The sequence below is a fragment of the Festucalex cinctus genome, chromosome 14 (assembly GCF_051991245.1).
Source record: "Festucalex cinctus isolate MCC-2025b chromosome 14, RoL_Fcin_1.0, whole genome shotgun sequence".
NCBI lineage: Eukaryota > Metazoa > Chordata > Actinopteri > Syngnathiformes > Syngnathidae > Festucalex > Festucalex cinctus.
The window spans coordinates 25,631,242-25,651,157 of NC_135424.1; the positions used below are offsets into that span (position 1 = coordinate 25,631,242).

At 48.9% G+C, this 19,916-nt stretch overlaps 1 protein-coding gene across 1 annotated transcript in view; it reads right to left on the reverse strand.

The window, feature by feature from the left end:
* The window catches only part of piezo1 (piezo type mechanosensitive ion channel component 1 (Er blood group)), a 286,359-nt gene that overhangs the window by 222,135 nt on the left and 44,308 nt on the right, over window positions 1-19,916 (reverse strand). The window contains exons 8-9 of the mRNA XM_077496131.1: window positions 7,490-7,603; window positions 4,015-4,087 (exon numbers count right to left, since the gene is read on the reverse strand). Coding sequence (XP_077352257.1) covers window positions 4,015-4,087; window positions 7,490-7,603 — 187 coding nt within the window. The remainder of the gene's footprint in view (window positions 1-4,014; window positions 4,088-7,489; window positions 7,604-19,916) is intronic.

The following is a 19,916-nucleotide window of genomic DNA, read 5'->3' on the forward strand; positions in this document are numbered from 1 at the left end:
AGTAATTTAACATTTTTCTTCTGTTTAGAATTCTTCTTAGTAATTTAATGTCCCATTGCCGGTGAGCGATTTTTAGATATATATTTGCTACAGAGTTGATCTCAAATGATGTCACATTAACGTCCATCCATCCATCCATCCATCCATCCATCCATCCATCCATCTTCTACCGATTATCCAAGCTCGGGTCGGGGGGTCAGCGGCTTTAGGACTTCCCTCTCCCCAGCCACTTCAACAACCAGTTCCTCCGGCAAGATCCCAAGGTGTTCCCAGGCCAGCCGAGAGACATAGTCTTTTAGCGTGTCCTGAGTCGTCCCCGGGGCCTACCGCCGGTGGGACATGCCTGGAACACCTCTCCAGGGAGGCGTCCAGGAGGCATCCAAACCAGATGCCCAAGCCACCTCAGCTGGCTACTCTCAACGCGGTGGAGCAGCGGCTCGACTCTGAGTCCCTCTCGGATGACCGAGCTTCTCACCCTATTCCCAAGGGAGAGTCCAGACACCCTGCAGAGTAAACTTATTTAGGCCACTTGTATCATGGATCTTGTTCTTTCTGTCATGACCCACAGGTCTAGATCATAGGTGAGGGGAGGAAAGTAGACCGGTAAATCGAGAGCATCACTGCAGACGCTGCACCGATCCGCCTGTCGATCTCCCACTCCATCATGCTCTCACTCGTGAACAAGACCCCAAGATACTTGAACTCCTCCACTTGGGGCAGGATCTTTTGCCCGACCCGGAGAGGACACGCCACCCTTTTCCGACTGAGGACCATGGTCTCAGATTTGGAGGTGCTGATCTTCATCCTAACCGCTTCACACTCTGCTGCGAACCGCTCCAGTGAGAGTTGGAGATCATGGCTTGATGAAGCCAACAGCACCACATCTGCAAAAAGCAGAGATGCAATGCTGAGGCCACCAAATCGGACCCCTTCAATGCCTCGGCTGCACCTAGAAATTCTGTCCATAAAAGTTATGAACAGAATCGGTGACAAAGGGCAGCCTTGATGGAGTCCAACCCTCACTGGAAACGAATCCGACTTACTGCCGGCAATGCGGACCAAACTCTGGCAACGGTTGTATAGGGACCGAACAGCCCGTATCAGGGGGCTCGGACGCCCACAGGACCCCCCGAGGGACATGGTCGAACGTCTTCTCCAAATCCACAAAACACATGTGGACTGGTTGAGCGAACTTCAACGTACCCTCAAGGATCCTGCTGAGGGTGTAGAACTGGTCCACTGTTTCACAGCCAGGACGAAAACCACACTGTTCCTCCTGAATCCAAGATTCGATTCCCCGACAGACCCTCCTCTCCAACACCCCTGAATAGACCTTACCAGGGAGGCTGAGGAGTGTGATCCCTCCGTAGTTGGAACACGCCCTCCGTTACCCTTTCTTAAAAAGGGGGACCACCAGCCCCACAATATCCAGAGTCTTTAGGAACTACGGGCAGATCTCATCCACCGCCGGGGTCCTGCCACCGAAGAGCTTTTCAACCACCTCAGTGACTTCGACCCCAGAGATAGGAGAGCTATCAGGCCAAAAAGGCCCCTTTTTGGCCTGATAGGACTCCTCCTTCAGCTTGACGGCATCCCTTACCACTGATGTTTACCAGCGGGTTCGACTTCGACCCCAGAGATAGGAGAGCCCACCTTAGAGTCCCCAGACTCTGCTTCCTCAAAGGAAGACGTGTTGGTGGAATTGAGGAGGTCTTCGAAGTATTCCCCCCATCGATTCACAACGTCCCGAGTCGAGGTCAGCAGCACCCCATCGCTACTATACACAGTGTTAATTGTGCACTGCTTTCCTCTCCTGAGACGCTGGATGCTGGACCAGAATTTCCACAAAGCCATCCGGAAGCTGTTTTCCATGGCCTCACCAAACTCCTCCTATGTTGGAGCTTTTGCCTCAGCAACCGCCAAAGCCGCGTTCCCCTTGGCAGGCCGGTACCTGTCAGCTGCCTCTGGAGTCTCACAGACCAAAATGGGGCCTTTTAGGACTCCTCCTTCAGCTTGACGGCATCACATACCCCTGGTGTTTACCAGCGGGTTCGAGGATTGCCGCCGCGACAGGCACCGACCATCTTACGCCCACAGCTCCGATAGGCCGCCTCAACAATGGAGGCGCGGAACATGGTCCATTCGGACTCAATGTCTCCTGCCTCCTCCGGGACAAGGGAGAAGTTCTCCCGGAGGTGAGCATTGAAACTCTTTCTGACAGGGGATTCCGCCAGACGTTCCCAGCAAACCCTCACAATACGTTTGGGTCTGCCAGGTCGGAGGGATATCTTCCCCCACCATCGGAGCCAACACACCACCAGGTGGTAATCAGTTGACAGCTCCACCCCTCTCTTCCCCCGACTGTCCAAAACATGCGGCCGCAAGTCCGATGACATGACTACAAAGTCGATCATCGAACTGTGGCCTAGGGTGTCCTGGTGCCAAGTGCACATATGGACACCCTTATGTTTGAACATGGTGTTCGTTATGGACAATCCGTGACGAGTACAGAAGTCCAATAACAGAAGACCGCTCGGGTTCTGATCAGAGGGTCCGTTCCTCCCAATCACGCCTCTCCAGGTTTCACTGTCATTGCCCACATAAGCATTGAAGTCCCCCAGCAGGACGAGGGAGTCCCCAAGGGGAGGGCTCTCCGGCACACCCTCCACGGACTCCAACAAGCGTAGGTACTCTGAACTGCTGTTTGGTGCATATGCACAAACAACAGTCAGGATGCGTCCCCCCCACCCGAAGGTCTCCGCCTTTGGGCGGGGGGACGGATAGCTCGGCTACCGGGCGAACCCCAATGTCCTGGCGCGAGCCGGGGGGCAGTTAGTATGCCCACACCTGCTCTGCACCTCTCACTGTGGGCAACTCCAGAGTGGAAGAGAGTCCAACCCCTCTCGAGAGGACTGATACCAGAGCCCAAGCCGTGTGTGGAGGCGAGTCCGACTATGTCTAGTCAGAACGTCAGCCTCACACACCAGCTCGAGCTCCTTCCCTGCCAGAGAGGTGATGTTCTATGCCCCAAGAGCCAGCTTCTGTAGCTGGGGATCGGTCCGCCAAGGTCTCTGCCCTTGGCTGCCACCCAGCCTGCTCTGCAGCCGACCCCTTTGGCCCTTCCCACCGGTGGTAAGCCTGTGGGAAGGGGTGGGAAGGGGGACCCACATTGCCTCTTCGGGCTCTACCAGGCGCTCGCCAACGAGCCTCACCTCCAGGCCTGGCTCCAGAGTGGGGCCCCGGTGACCCGCGACCGGGCAAGGGAAAATTGTTTCCATTTTTGTTTTTCGTCATAAGGGGTCTTTTGAGCCGTGCTTAGTCTGGCCCCTCACCTAGGACCTGTTTGCCATGGGTGACCCTGCCAGGGGCATAAAGCCCCAAACAACATAGTTCCTCGGATCATTTGGACACACAAACCCCTCCACCACAATAAGGTGCAGGCTCACGGAGGGGCTCGTCAAAAACGTGACGTCATATTTACCCCAAACCCCGAACAAGTATTAAAATTAGCGGGCTGAATTATTTGTGCAAATACAAGATGACACAGAAATGGGAATACCAGGTATTTGTCAAACTTTACAATATACTCTCCATTTCCCCATCAATACCTCGAAATGTTACTCCAGAGGTAAACTTTAATGCGTCGAAGAAGGAGACAGGAGTCTTTACAATTTCTGGTTTCACTTTGAACAACAAGGAAGGATCTAAATGCTTAAACTCCACCAGGATTGGCCATTTTGGTTATAATACAACACAGTATTCTGCTTAATGTAAGCCACTTGACGATCCAACTGTAAAAAGAAAAACTTTAACGTAGTTAATAATTCTTAATAGTCGTCCGATGCATAGCTTGCACGTTCCAACTTCAGGTTACAACACCACAGTTGGAATAGAACTGTCATAAAGTGAGGATGTCCTTCATTTGTAATTCTCCATTTTTGTCTTCATTTACAATTTCCTTCAATAAATAGCACATAACATACTATAGAAAGCAAAATAAATAAATAAACATACCAAGTTGCGGTGGAACTTCCTCAGCAACAGTTTCTTCATGGCTGTGCACTGTTCCCACACACAAGAGCATGAGCTGAGACAGAAAAATAAATAAATTTCTGCACTTCCCTTCCAAAAGTAGTGGAACAGTGAAGCCAATTCCTTTCATTTTGCAACTGTGGCTGATTTGGGAGTGCTGTATCAGCAAACAAACGCAATGCAGTGAGAAATTGTGACTTGAACTACTGTGTAGAAAATTTGCTTTTTAAAATTTTATTTATTGTTTAAAAAGTGCAGTGCTTACATGTCATGTTCATGCAACATGAAAAGTTGGATATGTTGAAGTGTTAAATTAACACTTAAATAACTGTAAATGAAATTGTAGTTAAAAAAAAAAAAGTGATATTAAGGCTTCATTTGCCTTTATCTTAAAGGGATCATTCGGATTTTTTAACATGAATCTCAATTTCATCCTCACCTCCAGTGTGTGCGATCAGCACTGACTTACCCCTGACAGCGTTCTGTTGCACGAGTTCTGGTCCAGTGTTGGACGAAAGGAAAATAGTCCAGCAAGCTGGCTGGGGTCTCGGAAATAAAGCGTTTTACTTCTAAAAACTATTTATGTTCAAAAGCGTGATACATTTCCATCACAATACTCCTTTTCTGAAAAAAAGTCAGACGCCATTACCGCCAGCCACTACTTTTCTGTTCGTTCGTATCACTACGTGGCGCCCTGTAGACGGCTAATTGACGCACTGCAGCCAGCTGATCCTTCCGCCTTCGAAAAGACAAACAACTTCTAGCGGAAGGATCAGCTGACCTCTCCCCTCCCCCTTCCTCCCCCCCGTCGCCTCTCCCTCCTCACCTCCTCCCGCCCATCCTCCTCTGCCTCCCGGTCCCTTTTCCCTTGTCGCCCTCCCTCCCCCCCCCCCTGTCTGCCCTGCGGCCCCTCCCCCTCCCTCTCCCTGGGCCTGGGGCTCCCTCCCCGGCCCGGGCGTCGGGCTCCGGGCGTCGGGCTCCGGGGGCCGGGCGAGGGTTTGGGGCCTGCCCCACTCCGGTATAACTCCTGGCGCCCCGGGCGGGCTCCGGTGGCCGGTGGGCTGTCCGGTAGCCCTGCTGCGCTGGCTGTCCGCCCATTGTGGTGCCGGGTGGATGAGGTGGGGGGCGGGTGGGGGTGGGGGTGCTGGGGGGCGGGCGTGCCACCTACACCCGCCGGGTTGGGTGAGGCCCCGCTGGTCGCTCCTCTTACTCACTTCACTAGCTTGCACTATACACTTTGTAAATATACACATAGGGCACACAACACATTTCTTGGTGGGGTGGGGAAGGGTGGAAACACCGTCTTCACCCTTCAACTCCCCTCCAATTTTAATGCACCTCACGTCCAAGGGGAGGGGTGAGTTGGGGCGGGGAGCCATCAGAGGGGATGGACTGCAGTGCCTGGCAGCGCTGTGGTCCCCCCCATTTGTGTCCCTGCCCCACCACTTTGTCCCTCCATTCCCTTTTTTAATGCACCACACATATACATATTCATTTTTTTGGGGGAGATACGGGTGTGTCGGAGTAGGGGAAATTTTTTTCCCTCTGCTCCGACTCACCTGCTCCCAATTTTAATGCACCACACGCACACACTTGTATATACACTGGGTGGGGCCACATTCACGGTGTAAGGGTAGAGCTCGCCAGTCGGCGAGCTGGCGGACTCAGTAACAGGGTTAGGTGTCACTAGTACTCTGGCGTGACGACCGGGGCCTCTCCCCACCGGGCTCGGTGTTCTGGTGTTCCGCCTTCTCCCCTGGTGCTTCCTCCTCTGCTTCCCCCCTCCCGCCGCTGTGCAATTCTCGCGCGGCTGGAGGTGGGGTGGGCACATCTTCCCTCTCTGCGCTGCTGCCCGGTGCCGGTTTCCGGGGGGGGGGGGGGGGGGGGGTTCTCGCGGGGGGCCGGGTTCGCGGGGGGGGTGGCGGCCGTCGGGGGGGGGGGCGGCTTGTTTGGGGGGGGGTGGAGGTATGGGTGGGTGGGGGGTTGGGTGCTGGGGGTCGGGGTGTGTTCGGGGGTTTGGGGGTCGGGGGTGGTGGGGCCTAGGTCGTGGTGGATGGCGGGTTTGGGTGGGGTGCGGGGGGGTCGTGGGGGGATGGGGGCTGGGGACCGGTGGGGCGCTGTGGGGGCCCGCTGGGCCTCGTTCTGCGGCCTTGGGCTCGGGGGTGTGGGCCGGGGCTGGGGCGGGGGTGTTCCGGGTGTCTGGGTCGGCTCGCCGACCGGTGTCCGCTCGGGTGGCTTGGGGGTGGCCTTGGTGCTGCCGCGGCCTGGGGATTCCGGGGGGGGGGGGGGGGAGTGCTCGCTTTGCTGGACCGCGGTTGACGGCTTCTTTCTTTGGCGGTGGTCCTTATGCATGCCAGATCCGTCGCACCAGCATCTACTGAAACTCAACAGAAGTACCCTCTCCCTCCCACAGCCCCTTGAATCAGTTGGTGCTGGTGTCTGTGGTTCTCACTTTGCTTTATCTATCCTTCCCTCCTTCCTCTCTTTAGTTTTTCCTCTGGTCACTTGAGATCTTAATTTATTAGAAGTATGAGGTTTCTGGGGTTGGCATAAGACTCTGGTTTTGTAACCACGCAGGAGGGGTCTTGTTGGTGCTGGACTTCACCTTGATGGATTGGATGTACTGGCTTCTATGGATCTCACTCTGCCTTATCGATCCTTCCCTCCTTCCTCTCTTTAGTTTTTCCTCTGGGCTCTTGAGATCTCGCTAAATTTGCTGGAATTTAGAGGCTTCCGGGGTTGGCGTAAGACTTTGATTTTGTAATCATGGGGAAGGCAGGAAGTGTTTGGTCGGTGCTGGATTTCACTTTGATTTACCTTTCTTTTCTCTTTATTTCTTTTTTTTTTCTGACCTTTTCTCTGGTCTCCTGACCATTTAAACCTCACGACTCTGGCAAGATTCTGAAGTACCTGGTTAAGGCGAAGGGTAATGGGATATTTATAAGGTTTTAGGTGAATGAATGAGTATAAATTTATACGTATTTGCACGCACGCACACGCACGCACGCGCACGCACGCAAACGCACACACGCAAACGCACGCACGCACGCAAACGCACGCACGCAAACGCACGCACGCAAACGCACGCACACATACAGAAAGAGAAAAAAAAAAAAAGAAAAAAAGTCAGTGCTGATCGCACACACTGGATGTGAGGATGAAATTGAGATTCATGTAAAAAAAATCCAAACGATCCCTTTAAGATCCTGTAATCTATAATAGCTCTGATCTTGTTCATTATAATTAACTTTTTGTTGGGTAAAAAAACTCATTGAGGAGGATTTTGAAAAAAATAATAGCATATGATATCGTAATCGCAATTTTGTGTGTGTGTGTGTGTGTGTGTGTTTGGGGGGGGGGGGGGGGGGGTCACAATTAGATTATTTTCTATAATCATTCAGCCCTAATATAGATAGTTAAAAATTATTAGATGTACAAATATAGTCATGCATTTTACCTGTGTGTCTTCTTCACACACAACTTCCCTCTTTTGATTCCATGAGCTCAACTCTAAAATTTCCTCCTTTGGCTCATTTGTGTTGTTGAGCTGCTGCTGCTGCTTGTCTTCATTCTAAGGAAAGGAGAAAAACATATACATATATATATATATATATATATATATATATATATATATATATATAGAGAGAGAGAGAGAGGGAGAGGGAGAGGGAGAGAGAGAGAGAGAGAGAGGTTACAAACTAACAATCTTAAAACATTATTCAACAAACTTTAAAACATTTAACATTAGGAAGTTTAAAATAATAATAATAATTAAAAAAAAAAACACTTCATTAAAGCTGTTTAAAAGTCCATAATCAAAGGTATAAGAAAAAAGCAAAGTTTTTAACCTGGATTTAAAAGCATTTACACTCGGGGCTGACTTCACTTCTGTTGGTAGCCTATTTCATCTGTGTGCAGCATAATAGCTAAATGCAACTTCGCCATGTTTGCTTCGAACTCTGGGTTCCACTAGTTGGCCCAAGTCTGTAGATCTCAGAGCCCTGCTGGGTTTGTACTCAATCAGCATTTCTTGGATAAATTCAGGACCCAAACCATTTAGTGATTTATAGACGAGTAGCAGAACTTTAAAATCGATTCTACAGCTGACTGGGAGCCAGTGTAAATCCTTAAGTACTGGAGTAATATGTTCTGATCTCTTTGTTTTGGTCAGAACTCGAGCTGCAGCGTTCTGAATGACCTGCAATTGTCTCATGTTCTTTTGAGAGAGTCCAGTCAGAAGACTGTTAAAGTAATCTAGTCTGCTGGAGATAACAGCATGGATAAGCTTCTCTTGGTCTGCTTGAAGCATGCAGTCCTTCAGTCTGGATATGTTTTTCAGCTGGTAAAAGGCTGTTTTAGTGATGAATTTAATATGATTGCTGAAGGTCAGGTCTGAGTCTATTAGTACCCCAAGATTTCGAACTTGGTCTTTAGTTTCTAAAGACAGTGACTCAAGCTGTTTTTTAACAGCAATCCTCTTTTCTTTATTACCGAAAACAATGAGCTCCGTTTTGTTTTCGTTTAGCTGAAGGAAATTTTGGTTCATCCAGTTGTTAATTTGCTCTAGAGATTGACACAATACGTTAATAGAACTGCTGTCATTTGGGGACATTGATAAATACAGTTGTGTGTCATCTGCATAACTATGATAGTCAACATTGGCGTTCTGAAGCATTTGACCCAAAGGTAACATATACAGACTGAACAACAGGGGTCCAAGGACTGACCCTTGAGGGACCCCACATAACTTTCGATCATATTCAAAATTTCCAATAGTCACAAAGTAACTCCTTTTCTCCAAATAGGACCTGAACCATTTAAAGACTGTTCCATTTAACCCCACCCAAGTTTCCAGCCTGTCTAACAGTATATTATGATCAATCGTGTCAAATGCTGCACTGAGGTCCAACAAGACGAGCACCGATACCTTCCCTGCATCAGTGCTCAATCTTATATCATTCAGTACTTTAATCAGAGCTGTTTCTGTACTGTGATGAGGTCGGAAACCTGACTGGAATTTATCCAAAAGTCCGTTTAAGCTCAAGAAATTGCTGAGTTGATTAAAAAGCACTTTTTAAACTATTTTAGTTACGAAGGGAAGGTTTGCGATTGGTTTATAATTTGCTAGCAGGGAGACATCCAGTGTTCTCTTTTTTTAGAATGGGCTTGACGGCGGCTACTTTCAGAGATTTAGGAAGCTCACCTGATTGAAGTGAGCAATTAATTATTTGTTGTAAATCGATTTGAACAGATTTCACAATGGTTTTGAAAAAGCCAGATGGTATTGAGTCAAGACAGCTCTTGGAAGGTTTCAATTGCTGAACCAAGTCTACTACAGTATTTTGATCCACTGAGTCAAATTCTGTCAGGGTAATTAAATTATTCCTAGGTGATTTTAAGTGCTGCATCATTTTGTTATTTAGCTGGTTTGTAACAATGTTTGACCTGATGGCTCCTACTTTTTCACTAAAGTAGCAGGCAAATTCATTGCATTTATCTGTTGAGAGGAGTTCTGGCGCTGTTTGATTTGGGGGATTTGTGAGTTTGTCAACCACGGCAAATAGAGTGCGTGTATTGTTGAGGTTCCTACTAATAATTTCAGAAAAGTGTTGTTTTCTAGCTATTACTAACTCTTGGTTAAAAAGACAAAGACATTGTCTGTCCAGGTCAAAATGAACTGAATTTAGTTTGTCTCTCTTTTTCTCTCTCTCTTCTTTTCTGCATTTAGATTTCAAAGTCATTATGTTGGTAGCACACCTCCAAGGTGTTTTAGTTCGGGATGAAATGGTCTTAGTTTTAATAGGAGCAACAGCATCCAAAACATTTGAGATTTTTTAGGTGAATTCATCCAGAAGTTCATCAACGGTCTCTCCATTTACAGTTGGTGATGCAGCCATCAATTCCATAAACATGTTGCTTGTATTCTCATTTATGTACCTTTTTTTAATAGAGACAGTAGTTGTTTGAACTTCTGGGAATGATCTGAAATAGCCAGATCTCTCACCTCAACAGATAAAATGTCAACACCTTTAGAGATGACGAGATCAAGAATGTGACCTTGATTGTGTGTTGGACCTTTTACATGTTGTGAGAGACCAATAGTATAAAGTATACTACAAAATTCTTTGGTATTTTTATCCAAGTTGTTGTCAACATGAATGTTAAAGTCTCCAGTTAAGACCAGATAGTCATAGTCGGTACAAATTACTGACAGCATTTCTTCAAATTCCTCCATGAATCTGCCTTTTTGTTTTGGAGGTCTATAAATTATGACATTGACGATGTTTGGTTCACCTTTTACCAAAAGACTAAGATATTCAAATGAATTAAAGCCTCCCAATAAAATTTCTTTACACTGAAATAGAGATTTTAAAATGGCAGCAAGTCCACCACCTTTTTTGCCATTTCGACATTTGTTCATGAAACTAAAATTTGTTGGTGTGGGCAATGGTAGTAGGCAATTCCAACCCCATTATCCGTACCTCCTTTTCAACTTTCAAAACTGAGCTTAAAAGAGTCTTTGATCACCCAGTCAAGGGTAAGGAGTCAGGTAGCCGTCTGCTGGACTTTTGCCAGGGGAGACAATCGGTCGCCGATTATTCGGTCACGTTCCGAATTTTGGCAGCAGAGAGCGGTTATGATGAGGCCGCTCTGTGTGGGATTTTTCGGCGGGGACTTGGTCCCAGAATTAAGGATGAACTGGCCATCCCCGATGACTCCTCCAGCTTGGAGAAATTAATTTTACTGGCCATAAAACTAGATAATCGTTTGAGGGAACGAGAGCAAGAGCGAATCAAGGAACGTGGTCCGTTTCTTGGAACCATTTCTCCTGGATGTGCGATGGCCGGGTTGGACACTCTCCGGGAACCCGTTGCAGGTGCGCCATTGAGACCTGCTGCTACAACAGAGGAACCTATGCAACTCAGCGGGGGCGGCTCAAGGCCGGGGAGCGACAGAGACGGATGCGGGAGAGGCTGTGTCTATACTGCGGTCGATCAGGCCACCAGGTGGCGGCCTGTACAGCGATTCCTCGACTCCAGAACACGTCTTCACCGCGTCCTAGCAGCGGGAACTGATCTACTGCACAAAGTTGTCTCAACAGTGACCAGCCATGTGAGTTATTCGATGAAGACTCGATTCCAGATGAACTAAGAAACTGTGACAGCGAACAGAGACTGCAAATGGAGGGTGAAATATCGAGCTTCGTGGCAATTTAAGGGTGACCGCATTAATAGACTCTGGGGCTGATGACTGTTTTGTGGACCACTGTGTGGTGGGGGCTCTTAACACATTCATTGCCAGACCATAAAAAAAAAAAGCATCATTTGACGTCTTTTTTTCCGTCAATGGCAGTGAATGAGTTAAGTACCCATTATTCTGTCTCAAAAAGCCTAGGCGGGTACTGGACCTCAATGGTAAACTCTTAGCAGAGATTACACAGGTTACAGCCACGTTGACCTTACGGCTCTCGGGTAACCATGTTGAATCTCGACGTTTCTTTGTGATGCCCTGTAAATTAGCTCCAGTCGTACTTGGTCTTACATGGTTGAAACTCTATAATCCCGATATCAACTGGGAAAAGCCTCGGATAGAGAATTGGAGTGTATTCTGTCAATCACACTGCTTGCAGTCCGCTGCCATTCCAATTCTTCAATCTAAGAAAGAATCAGAACCCATTAGCCTGGATAACGTGCCCTCTATCATGATCTTAAACTAGTATTCAGCAAGGACCGTGCCAAATCCTTGCCTCCTCACCGCCCGTATGATTGCACCATTGAGTTGGTCTCCAACGCTCGATTGCCTGTGTCTAAAATGTACCAAGTTTCCAAACCAGAACAAGAAGCCTTGCAAGAATACATCTCGTCCTTGTTACGGCTGGCGGCTCGGGCCCGCCGCCGGCTCCGCTCCCCTAGTATGTATGTGTGTGTTTGTGTCGGCTGGTGCCCGTATAATGGTATTTCAGTTTGAATGCGCCAGCGCGACACTTTGCTTGGACGACTGTGCCAGCGCGATGCGCTGATTGGACGACTGTGCCAGCGCGACGCGCTGATTGGACGACTGTGCCAGCGCGACGCGCTGATTGGACGACTGTGCCAGCGCGACGCGCTGATTGGACGACTGTGCCAGCGCGACGTCCTGGGCGGTGGTCGTCCGCCCCTACGCCCTCGGTGGAGCAGCTCCAGCCCTCTCCGCCAATCGCCGACTACCACCTGGCCGGACTGCTCCACAATAAAAAGCGCTGCATTGCCGCTCCTCGGGGCGGCTGGAACTTCTCAGTGCAGCTTGCCTCGTTCGTGTCTCTTTCGTTTTTGCTGTTGGTGTGAGACACTCGCTAGACCCGTGAGCTGGGTAACCCATTTTTGTGCTCTTGTGTAGACTTGTATTATTTCCATTTTGGTTATTGTTGTTTCTCCTCCGTTCTGTCAGTTCTGTCAAATGCGGTTATTATTTGTTCACCTTCCACTTCCACTCCTTTGTCAAACCCCTGCCTGAAACTTCAATTAAATTACTCAGATGTTAGAGTCAACTCCGTGATTATCTACTCCATATTTTCTGTTATTGTGTTACTTCCCTTCCCCTTGACGAGCCAGCCGTAACACATTGGGGGCTCGTCCGGGAGACAAACTCCCGCGACAATAATAATAGTAGATTTAATTTCCGGGTAGGGGACAAACATTATTGTGTATATATATATTAATTGTGACCAGACAGGCCAACGATGGCGTCTTTTGATTTAAGAGAGTTTATATTAAATCCCTCAATGGAGGATCTGCACCATTGTAGGAAAGTGGACCTGATAGAAATTGCAGAACATTTTTCTATTTTTGTTCCGAGCCAAATTCGAAAGGATGCATTGAAGGCTCTTGTCAGGGAGGGGTTGGTGGAATTGGGCACTTTGCCAGCAGAGGAACCGCTCCCTCCACCCAACCCAGGGTTCACAACACCTCCTCAGGACAGTACGAGGCCCGTCCTGGGCCCCCCCATGGCTGAGGCAAAGTCCGAGGGTGATGGACGGCCCGATCAACCGTTCCTTCGCTCTCGTTTAGACCGCTCATCCAGTGGGACAACCGGCCACTCGTCTACTGAGGCGCGGCTGAAAGTGCGCCTAGCCCGCCTCAGAATAGAGGCCGAGGAACGGGAGAGTGCAAGAAAAGCCCATTTGGAGTTGGAGGTTCGGAAAATGGAAATTGAGGCGGATAAAGCTGTTAAATTTAAACGGCTGGAGCTTGAAGCTCAGCGTGGCCTCCCGAGCCCCGGTCCTGCTGCAGCCCCGCCTTCCACCTCTCAACCCTGCTCCGCTTTCGATGTAGGCAAATATCTTCCCCTCATGCCCGCTTTTAGAGAAAGCGAGGTGGATTCATATTTTTTCGCTTTTGAGCGCATTGCAACGGCCCTGCAGTGGCCGCGTGAAGTTTGGCCTCTCTTGTTACAATGCAAAATACAGGGAAAAGCCCAGGAAGTGGTTGCTGCATTGCCACTGGAGGATAGCTTATGCTATGAAACGGTGAAAGCCACTATTTTACGCGCATATGAACTCGTACCTGAAGCCTACCGTCAAAAATTTAGGAACTATAAAAAATCCCCAAACCGCACCTATGTCGAGTTTGCCAGGGAGAAGGGAACCCTTTTTGACAAGTGGTGTTACTCAGCCAAAGCCGATACTCTTGCTACTATACGGGAGCTGATCTTGCTTGAAGAGTTTAAGAAAAATCTCCCTGACCGGGTTGTGGTATACCTAAACGAACAAAAAGTGAAAACCCTCGCCGAAGCCGCTGTTTTGGCCGACGAGTTTGTTCTGACACACAAAAATGTATTTAATGTTCATGTTGACAGACCTCGTGTTCCATTTACGGGTTCTGCTGAGAAACCCGCTGCCGATAGAGTCAAAAACACTGACCGAGAGTGTTATTACTGCCACAAACCTGGGCACGTCATCGCTTTCTGCCCCGCGCTAAAACGTAAAGTGGGTCAGCCCGCTTTAAACCCAAAAGGCGTCGGGTTGATTAAATCTGACCCGTGCACCTTAGTTCCCGACGCCACCAAAAATCCTGACCCTTGTTTTAAACCATTTATTTTTCAGGGATTCGTTTCTTTTTCGGGAAAAGCCTCTGACCAGCGCCCCATCCATATTCTTAGAGATACCGGGGGTTCACAATCAGTTATTTTAGCCAGCGCACTGCCTTTTTCTCCCGAGTCAGCATGTGGTTATGGGACGGTACTGCGAGGGATAGAGATGGGATATATTCCTCAGCCTGTTCACCTCATTCACGTACAATCCGATCTCATTTCCGGATTTTTCCCAGTTGCGGTGTGTCCCGAGTTGCCCATCGAGGGAATACAAATGTTGATGGGAAATGATATAGCCGGGGGTAAAGTTACTCCAGCCCTGCAGGTGGTAAATTCGCCTCAAAGAAACGATGAGGGTCCCCCAGAACTATACCCCATCTGTGCCCTCACGCGCGCGCAAGCCCGGAAAAATCCTGATGTTGATTTGTGTGATAGTATTTTTGCGTCTACCATGTCTGACTCATCCCATAAACCTGATTCTAAAAAGTCGACTTCCGCATCCCAGAACCAAGCTGAATCTCCAACATTCACTCGTCTCCTGAAGGCTAACGAAATAGCCAAATCCTCCCTTGCAAACGTTCAGTCAAAAATGAAAAGTCGTTTTGACAGAACAACTGTGAACCGTAGTTTCAAGGTAGGTGATAAAGTACTCGTGTTACTTCCTGTTTCGAAGGGCGCGTTATCTGCAAAGTTCTCCGGTCCTTACATGGTGCAACAACAACTTAATAAAACTGACTATGTAATTAGTACGCCGGATAGGAAACGAAAAACCCGTATATGCCACATAAAAATGCTAAAACAATATCATCCCCGCGAACCCAACATAGAAACGGCCAAAAGTGGCCCGCCCCCAAAACATATCGACGTACCGGATGCAAAACCTATCCGTCAACGTTCCTATCGGGTAAACCCCACCAAACGCCTTCTAATGAAACAAGAAGCTGAATACCTATTGAAAAACGGATTGGCCAAACATAGCTTTAGTGCATGGAGTTCGCCTTGCTTGGTATCTCTATTGCTGTCTCTATTGCTCGCTCTCCAACACTTCGAGGTATACCTTGGGTCCAGCTCTTTGCCGATTACTGTGCATACCAATCATAACCTACTTGTCTTTTTTGTCACACATGTACAACCACAATCAACGACTTATGCGGTGGGCGTTGCTAGTACAGGACTTCAACCTCACCATCCGCCATAAAAAGGGGTCGGAAAACGTTTTTGCTGATGCCCTGTCCAGGTTGTAGGTACGTTTTGTTGTACGGTGTTGTTTTGATGTATTTGGACTAATATCTTAAGGGGGGGAGTGTTACGGCTGGCGGCTCGGGCCCGCCGCCGGCTCCGCTCCCCTAGTATGTATGTGTGTGTTTGTGTCGGCTGGTGCCCGTATAATGGTATTTCAGTTTGAATGCGCCAGCGCGACACTTTGCTTGGACGACTGTGCCAGCGCGATGCGCTGATTGGACGACTGTGCCAGCGCGACGCGCTGATTGGACGACTGTGCCAGCGCGACGCGCTGATTGGACGACTGTGCCAGCGCGACGCGCTGATTGGACGACTGTGCCAGCGCGACGTCCTGGGCGGTGGTCGTCCGCCCCTACGCCCTCGGTGGAGCAGCTCCAGCCCTCTCCGCCAATCGCCGACGACCACCTGGCCGGACTGCTCCACAATAAAAAGCGCTGCATTGCCGCTCCTCGGGGCGGCTGGAACTTCTCAGTGCAGCTTGCCTCGTTCGTGTCTCTTTCGTTTTTGCTGTTGGTGTGAGACACTCGCTAGACCCGTGAGCTGGGTAACCCATTTTTGTGCTCTTGTGTAGACTTGTATTATTTCCATTTTGGTTATTGTTGTTTCTCCTCCGTTCTGTCAGTTCTGTCAAATGCGGTTATTATTTGTTCACCTTCCACTTCCACTCCTTTGTCAAACCCCTGCCTGAAACTTCAATTAAATTACTCAGATGTTAGAGTCAACTCCGTGATTATCTACTCCATATTTTCTGTTATTGTGTTACTTCCCTTCCCCTTGACGAGCCAGCCGTAACAGTCCTCACTAGCCGCAGGGTTAATTCGTCCCTCTAAGTCCCCCATTGGCGCAGGGTTCTTTTTCATTGGCAAAACCCTTCAACTGTGTATAGATTTCCGGGGTCTCAATGAGATAACAATTAAGAATAAATATCTTCTCCCTTTGTTGGACTCGGCTTTTGCACCATTGAAAGCTGCTACAATTTTCACTAAATTGGACCTCCACAATGCCTATCATTTGATTAGAATGCGAGAAGGAGACGAGTGGAAAACGGCGTTCAATACTCCACTTGGCCATTTTGAGTACTTGGTGATGCCGTTTGGCCTAACCAACGCACCTGCTGTTTTTCAGTGCCTGATCAATGACGTGTTACGGGATATGTTGAACGTGTTCTGTTTAGTCTACTTAGATGATATCCTGATATTTTCCAGGAATCTGCAAGAACACCGCCAGCATGTTAGGATGGTTTTGCAACGTTTGTTAGAGAACCGCTTGTATGTGAAGGCCGAAAAATGCCAGTTCTACTCAGCGTCAGTCCAGTTCCTAGGACTCATAGTGGAGAACGGTCAACTTCGTGCTGATCCAGCCAAAATACAAGCTGTGGTCAAGTGGCCGACTCCAAGATCATGAAAGCACTTGCAGAGGTTTTTAGGGTTTGCCAATTTCTACAGACGATTTATCCACAATTACAGCATGAAAGCGGAACCTCTGACGAGGCTGACATCCAATAAAATACCATTCATATGGACTCCCAGAGCGGAGGCCGCCTTTGCAGACCTAAAACATGTGTTTACAAACTCACCCGTGTTGATCCATCCTAACACCGATCTTTCTTTTGTTGTCGAGGTCGACGCATCTGATACAGGAGTGGGGGCAGTCCTGTCCCAGAGATCCCCAGTCGACCAGAAGTTGCACCCCTGCACCTTCTTCTCTCGACGCCTTAGCCCAGCAGAGGTCAATTATGACGTAGGCAACAGGGAGTTGTTCGCCATTGTCTTTGCTCTACAGGAATGGAGGGACTGGCTGGAGGGTGCCAGAGAACCATTTCAAATATTCACGGACCACAAGAACTTGGCATACATCCGCGTCAGGCACGCTGGTCTCTGTTCCTGACCCGATTCAACTTCGTCATTACCTACCGTCCTGGTTCAAAGAATAGCAAGCCTGATGCGCTGTCCAGACTACATGACCCAATGGTGGGGGGGCAACCCATGGAGACGGTGGTCCCTGGGACACGGATTGTGGGTTCCCTTAAGTGGGAAGTCGAGAATCTGGTGGAGGAAGCGGGGAGGAGAATCAAAGTTCCAGTCGACACTCCACCGGGGAAGCTGTTTGTTCCAGTGGCGCTGCGGCCCGATGTGTTAAAGTGGGGACACACCTCGAAAGTGGCCTGCCATCCAGGAATAAGACGAACACTGTTCCTTGTTGCTCAGAGGTTCTGCTGGCCCACAATGCGCAAAGACATTGAAGAGTTCGTTGCCGCTTGTCCAGTTTGCGCCTGCAGCAAGTCTTCGCATCGTCCGCCTGCGGGTTTGCTTCATCCACTGCCCATTCCCTCGCGCCCGTGGTCCCATGTTGCACTGGACTTCATCACCAGCCTCCCAATGTCATCAGGAAAGTTTGTGATTCTCAGCGTGGTGGACAGGTTCTCAAAGATGGCTCATTTTATTGCACTGCCTAAACTGCCTTCTTCCATGGAGACGGCGAGCCTGCTTGTTGAACACGTTTTTAGAATACACGGCATCCCTTCTGACCTTGTGTCTGATCGAGGCCCTCAGTTTGTTTCTCAAGTATGGAAGCGGTTCTGTAAAGCATTGGGGGCCTCTTCAAGCCTGTCGTGAGGATATCACCCACAATCTAATGGCCAGACAGAAAGGATGAATCAGGAATTGGAAGCCGCCCTGCGCTGTGTGTGTCATCGACATCCCTCATCCCGGTCTTCTTTTCTGCCTTGGGTGGAGTATGCACACAACACCCTTGTCTGCTCCGCTACTGGGCGGTCTCCATTCATGACAGCATATGGGTTCCAGCCTCCATTGTTTCCGTCGCAGGAGGGTGAGGTGATTGTTCCTTCTGTGCAGGTTCACCTGAGACGAGCCCACCGGGTTTGGAGGGACACGAGGGCGGCCCTGGCTCGTACTGCTGCACGCAACAGTCTCCTTGCCAATCACCACCGCCGGCCCCTTCCTATTCTCCGGGGCAGAAGGTCTGGTTGTCTGCAAGGGACTTGCGCCTGGCTGGTGGGGCCAAGAAGTTGGGTCCGAAGTACATTGGGCCGTTTACTATTGACTCTGTGGTGAACCCAGTTGCTGTGAAACTCATTCTTCCTCAGTCGATGAAGATCCATCCAGTTTTGCACGTGTCCTTGCTCAAGCCAGTTTCTTCCAGCCCCTTGAGCCCTCCGGCGGTGCCTCCTCCTCCTTCTCGCCTTGTCGATGGTGAGCAGGTCTACGCTGTTAACGCTATCCTTGATTCCAGGAAGAGGGGGGGTGCAGTATTTGGTCGACTGGGAGGGTTACGCTCCTGAGGAGCGTTCCTGGGTCCCCCGCTCCTGGATCCTTGATCCGTCGCTTCTGCGTGATTTCCACTCTCTCCATCCGCATAAGGCTGGTGGGCCGCCTGGAGGCGTCCGTTAAACTGTTAGGTCTGTGCTCTGGTGTGCTTTGTCTCCCTCTAGTGCAGTGTACTAGTGAGCAGTAGGAGGTGCTCTGGAATCACACCTGTCACCTATCAGCAATCAGCAGCTATTTAAGGCTGGCTGCAGCAGTATGCTGGTGCCAAAGGATTGTTTGCTTTCTCCCATGTGCCCATCAGCTGCCTGTGCTGAGTGTTTGTGTATTTTATGTACTCTCGTGTTGTGTCCTTCACGTTTACACCTACTAGAGTAAGTACATTGTTTTGTGTAACTTGTATAGAAGTTATTTTGCGTTGTACTTTGAGGCCGACCTAGCGTCGTGCAGTTGTAGTGCCTTTTGGTTTATTCCACGTGTTGCGTGTGCTTTGTGTTGAATAAACCTTTTTGTAAACTCCTTTTGTTTGTCTGCTTTGGGATCCAAATTACTCGGCTTTGCCGAACTCCTAACACACCAGACCCTCTTCTTATCGGTTGTTGTGTTTCATGTCCTTTGTTTTGGGAACATAGCGTCCAGTGACGCACGCTATGGAAGATGTTGGCTGTCAGTAATCTGACTCCCTGCTTATTGAGATAAATCCCATTGCGTTGGAAAAGATGGCAACGTTCACAAAACATAGAAAAATTGTCAATAAAGTTCACTGAGTAAGAAGCACAGATGCTTTTCAGCCATCTCGAGAGTGACATAATCCGACTGAAACGCTCATCACCTGGTCGGACAGTAGGCAGAGGACCACTCAGAAAAACCTCTGCGTTTAGGGATATCATCTTGTGTAGAAGGGTAATAAAGTCTTGCTTCAGTATCTCTGACTGTTTTTTCAACACATCGAATGCTCCTGTGTGAATCACAATCGATCTCACAGTCGGGTAGTCAGTAGCAATCTTGTCGACTTTTTCAGAAATGTCCAGCACCATGTCATTAGCAAAACACAGAACCTTTGTGTTTTTTCTACTGCACAGACGTTTAACACCAAAAAAGGCTTTGTCGCCTATTATCAGTGTTTGTGTCTCAGTAGCTGAACGCATTTGCTGAGAAGGTCCGGTTTCATACCTTTGACTGGTGCTGTGATCCCCTAGAGCTGTCAAACGATTACATTTTTTAATCAGATTAATCACATCTTAGAATTTTGACTAATCATGATTAATCACTGACTTAAAAAGGCTTTTT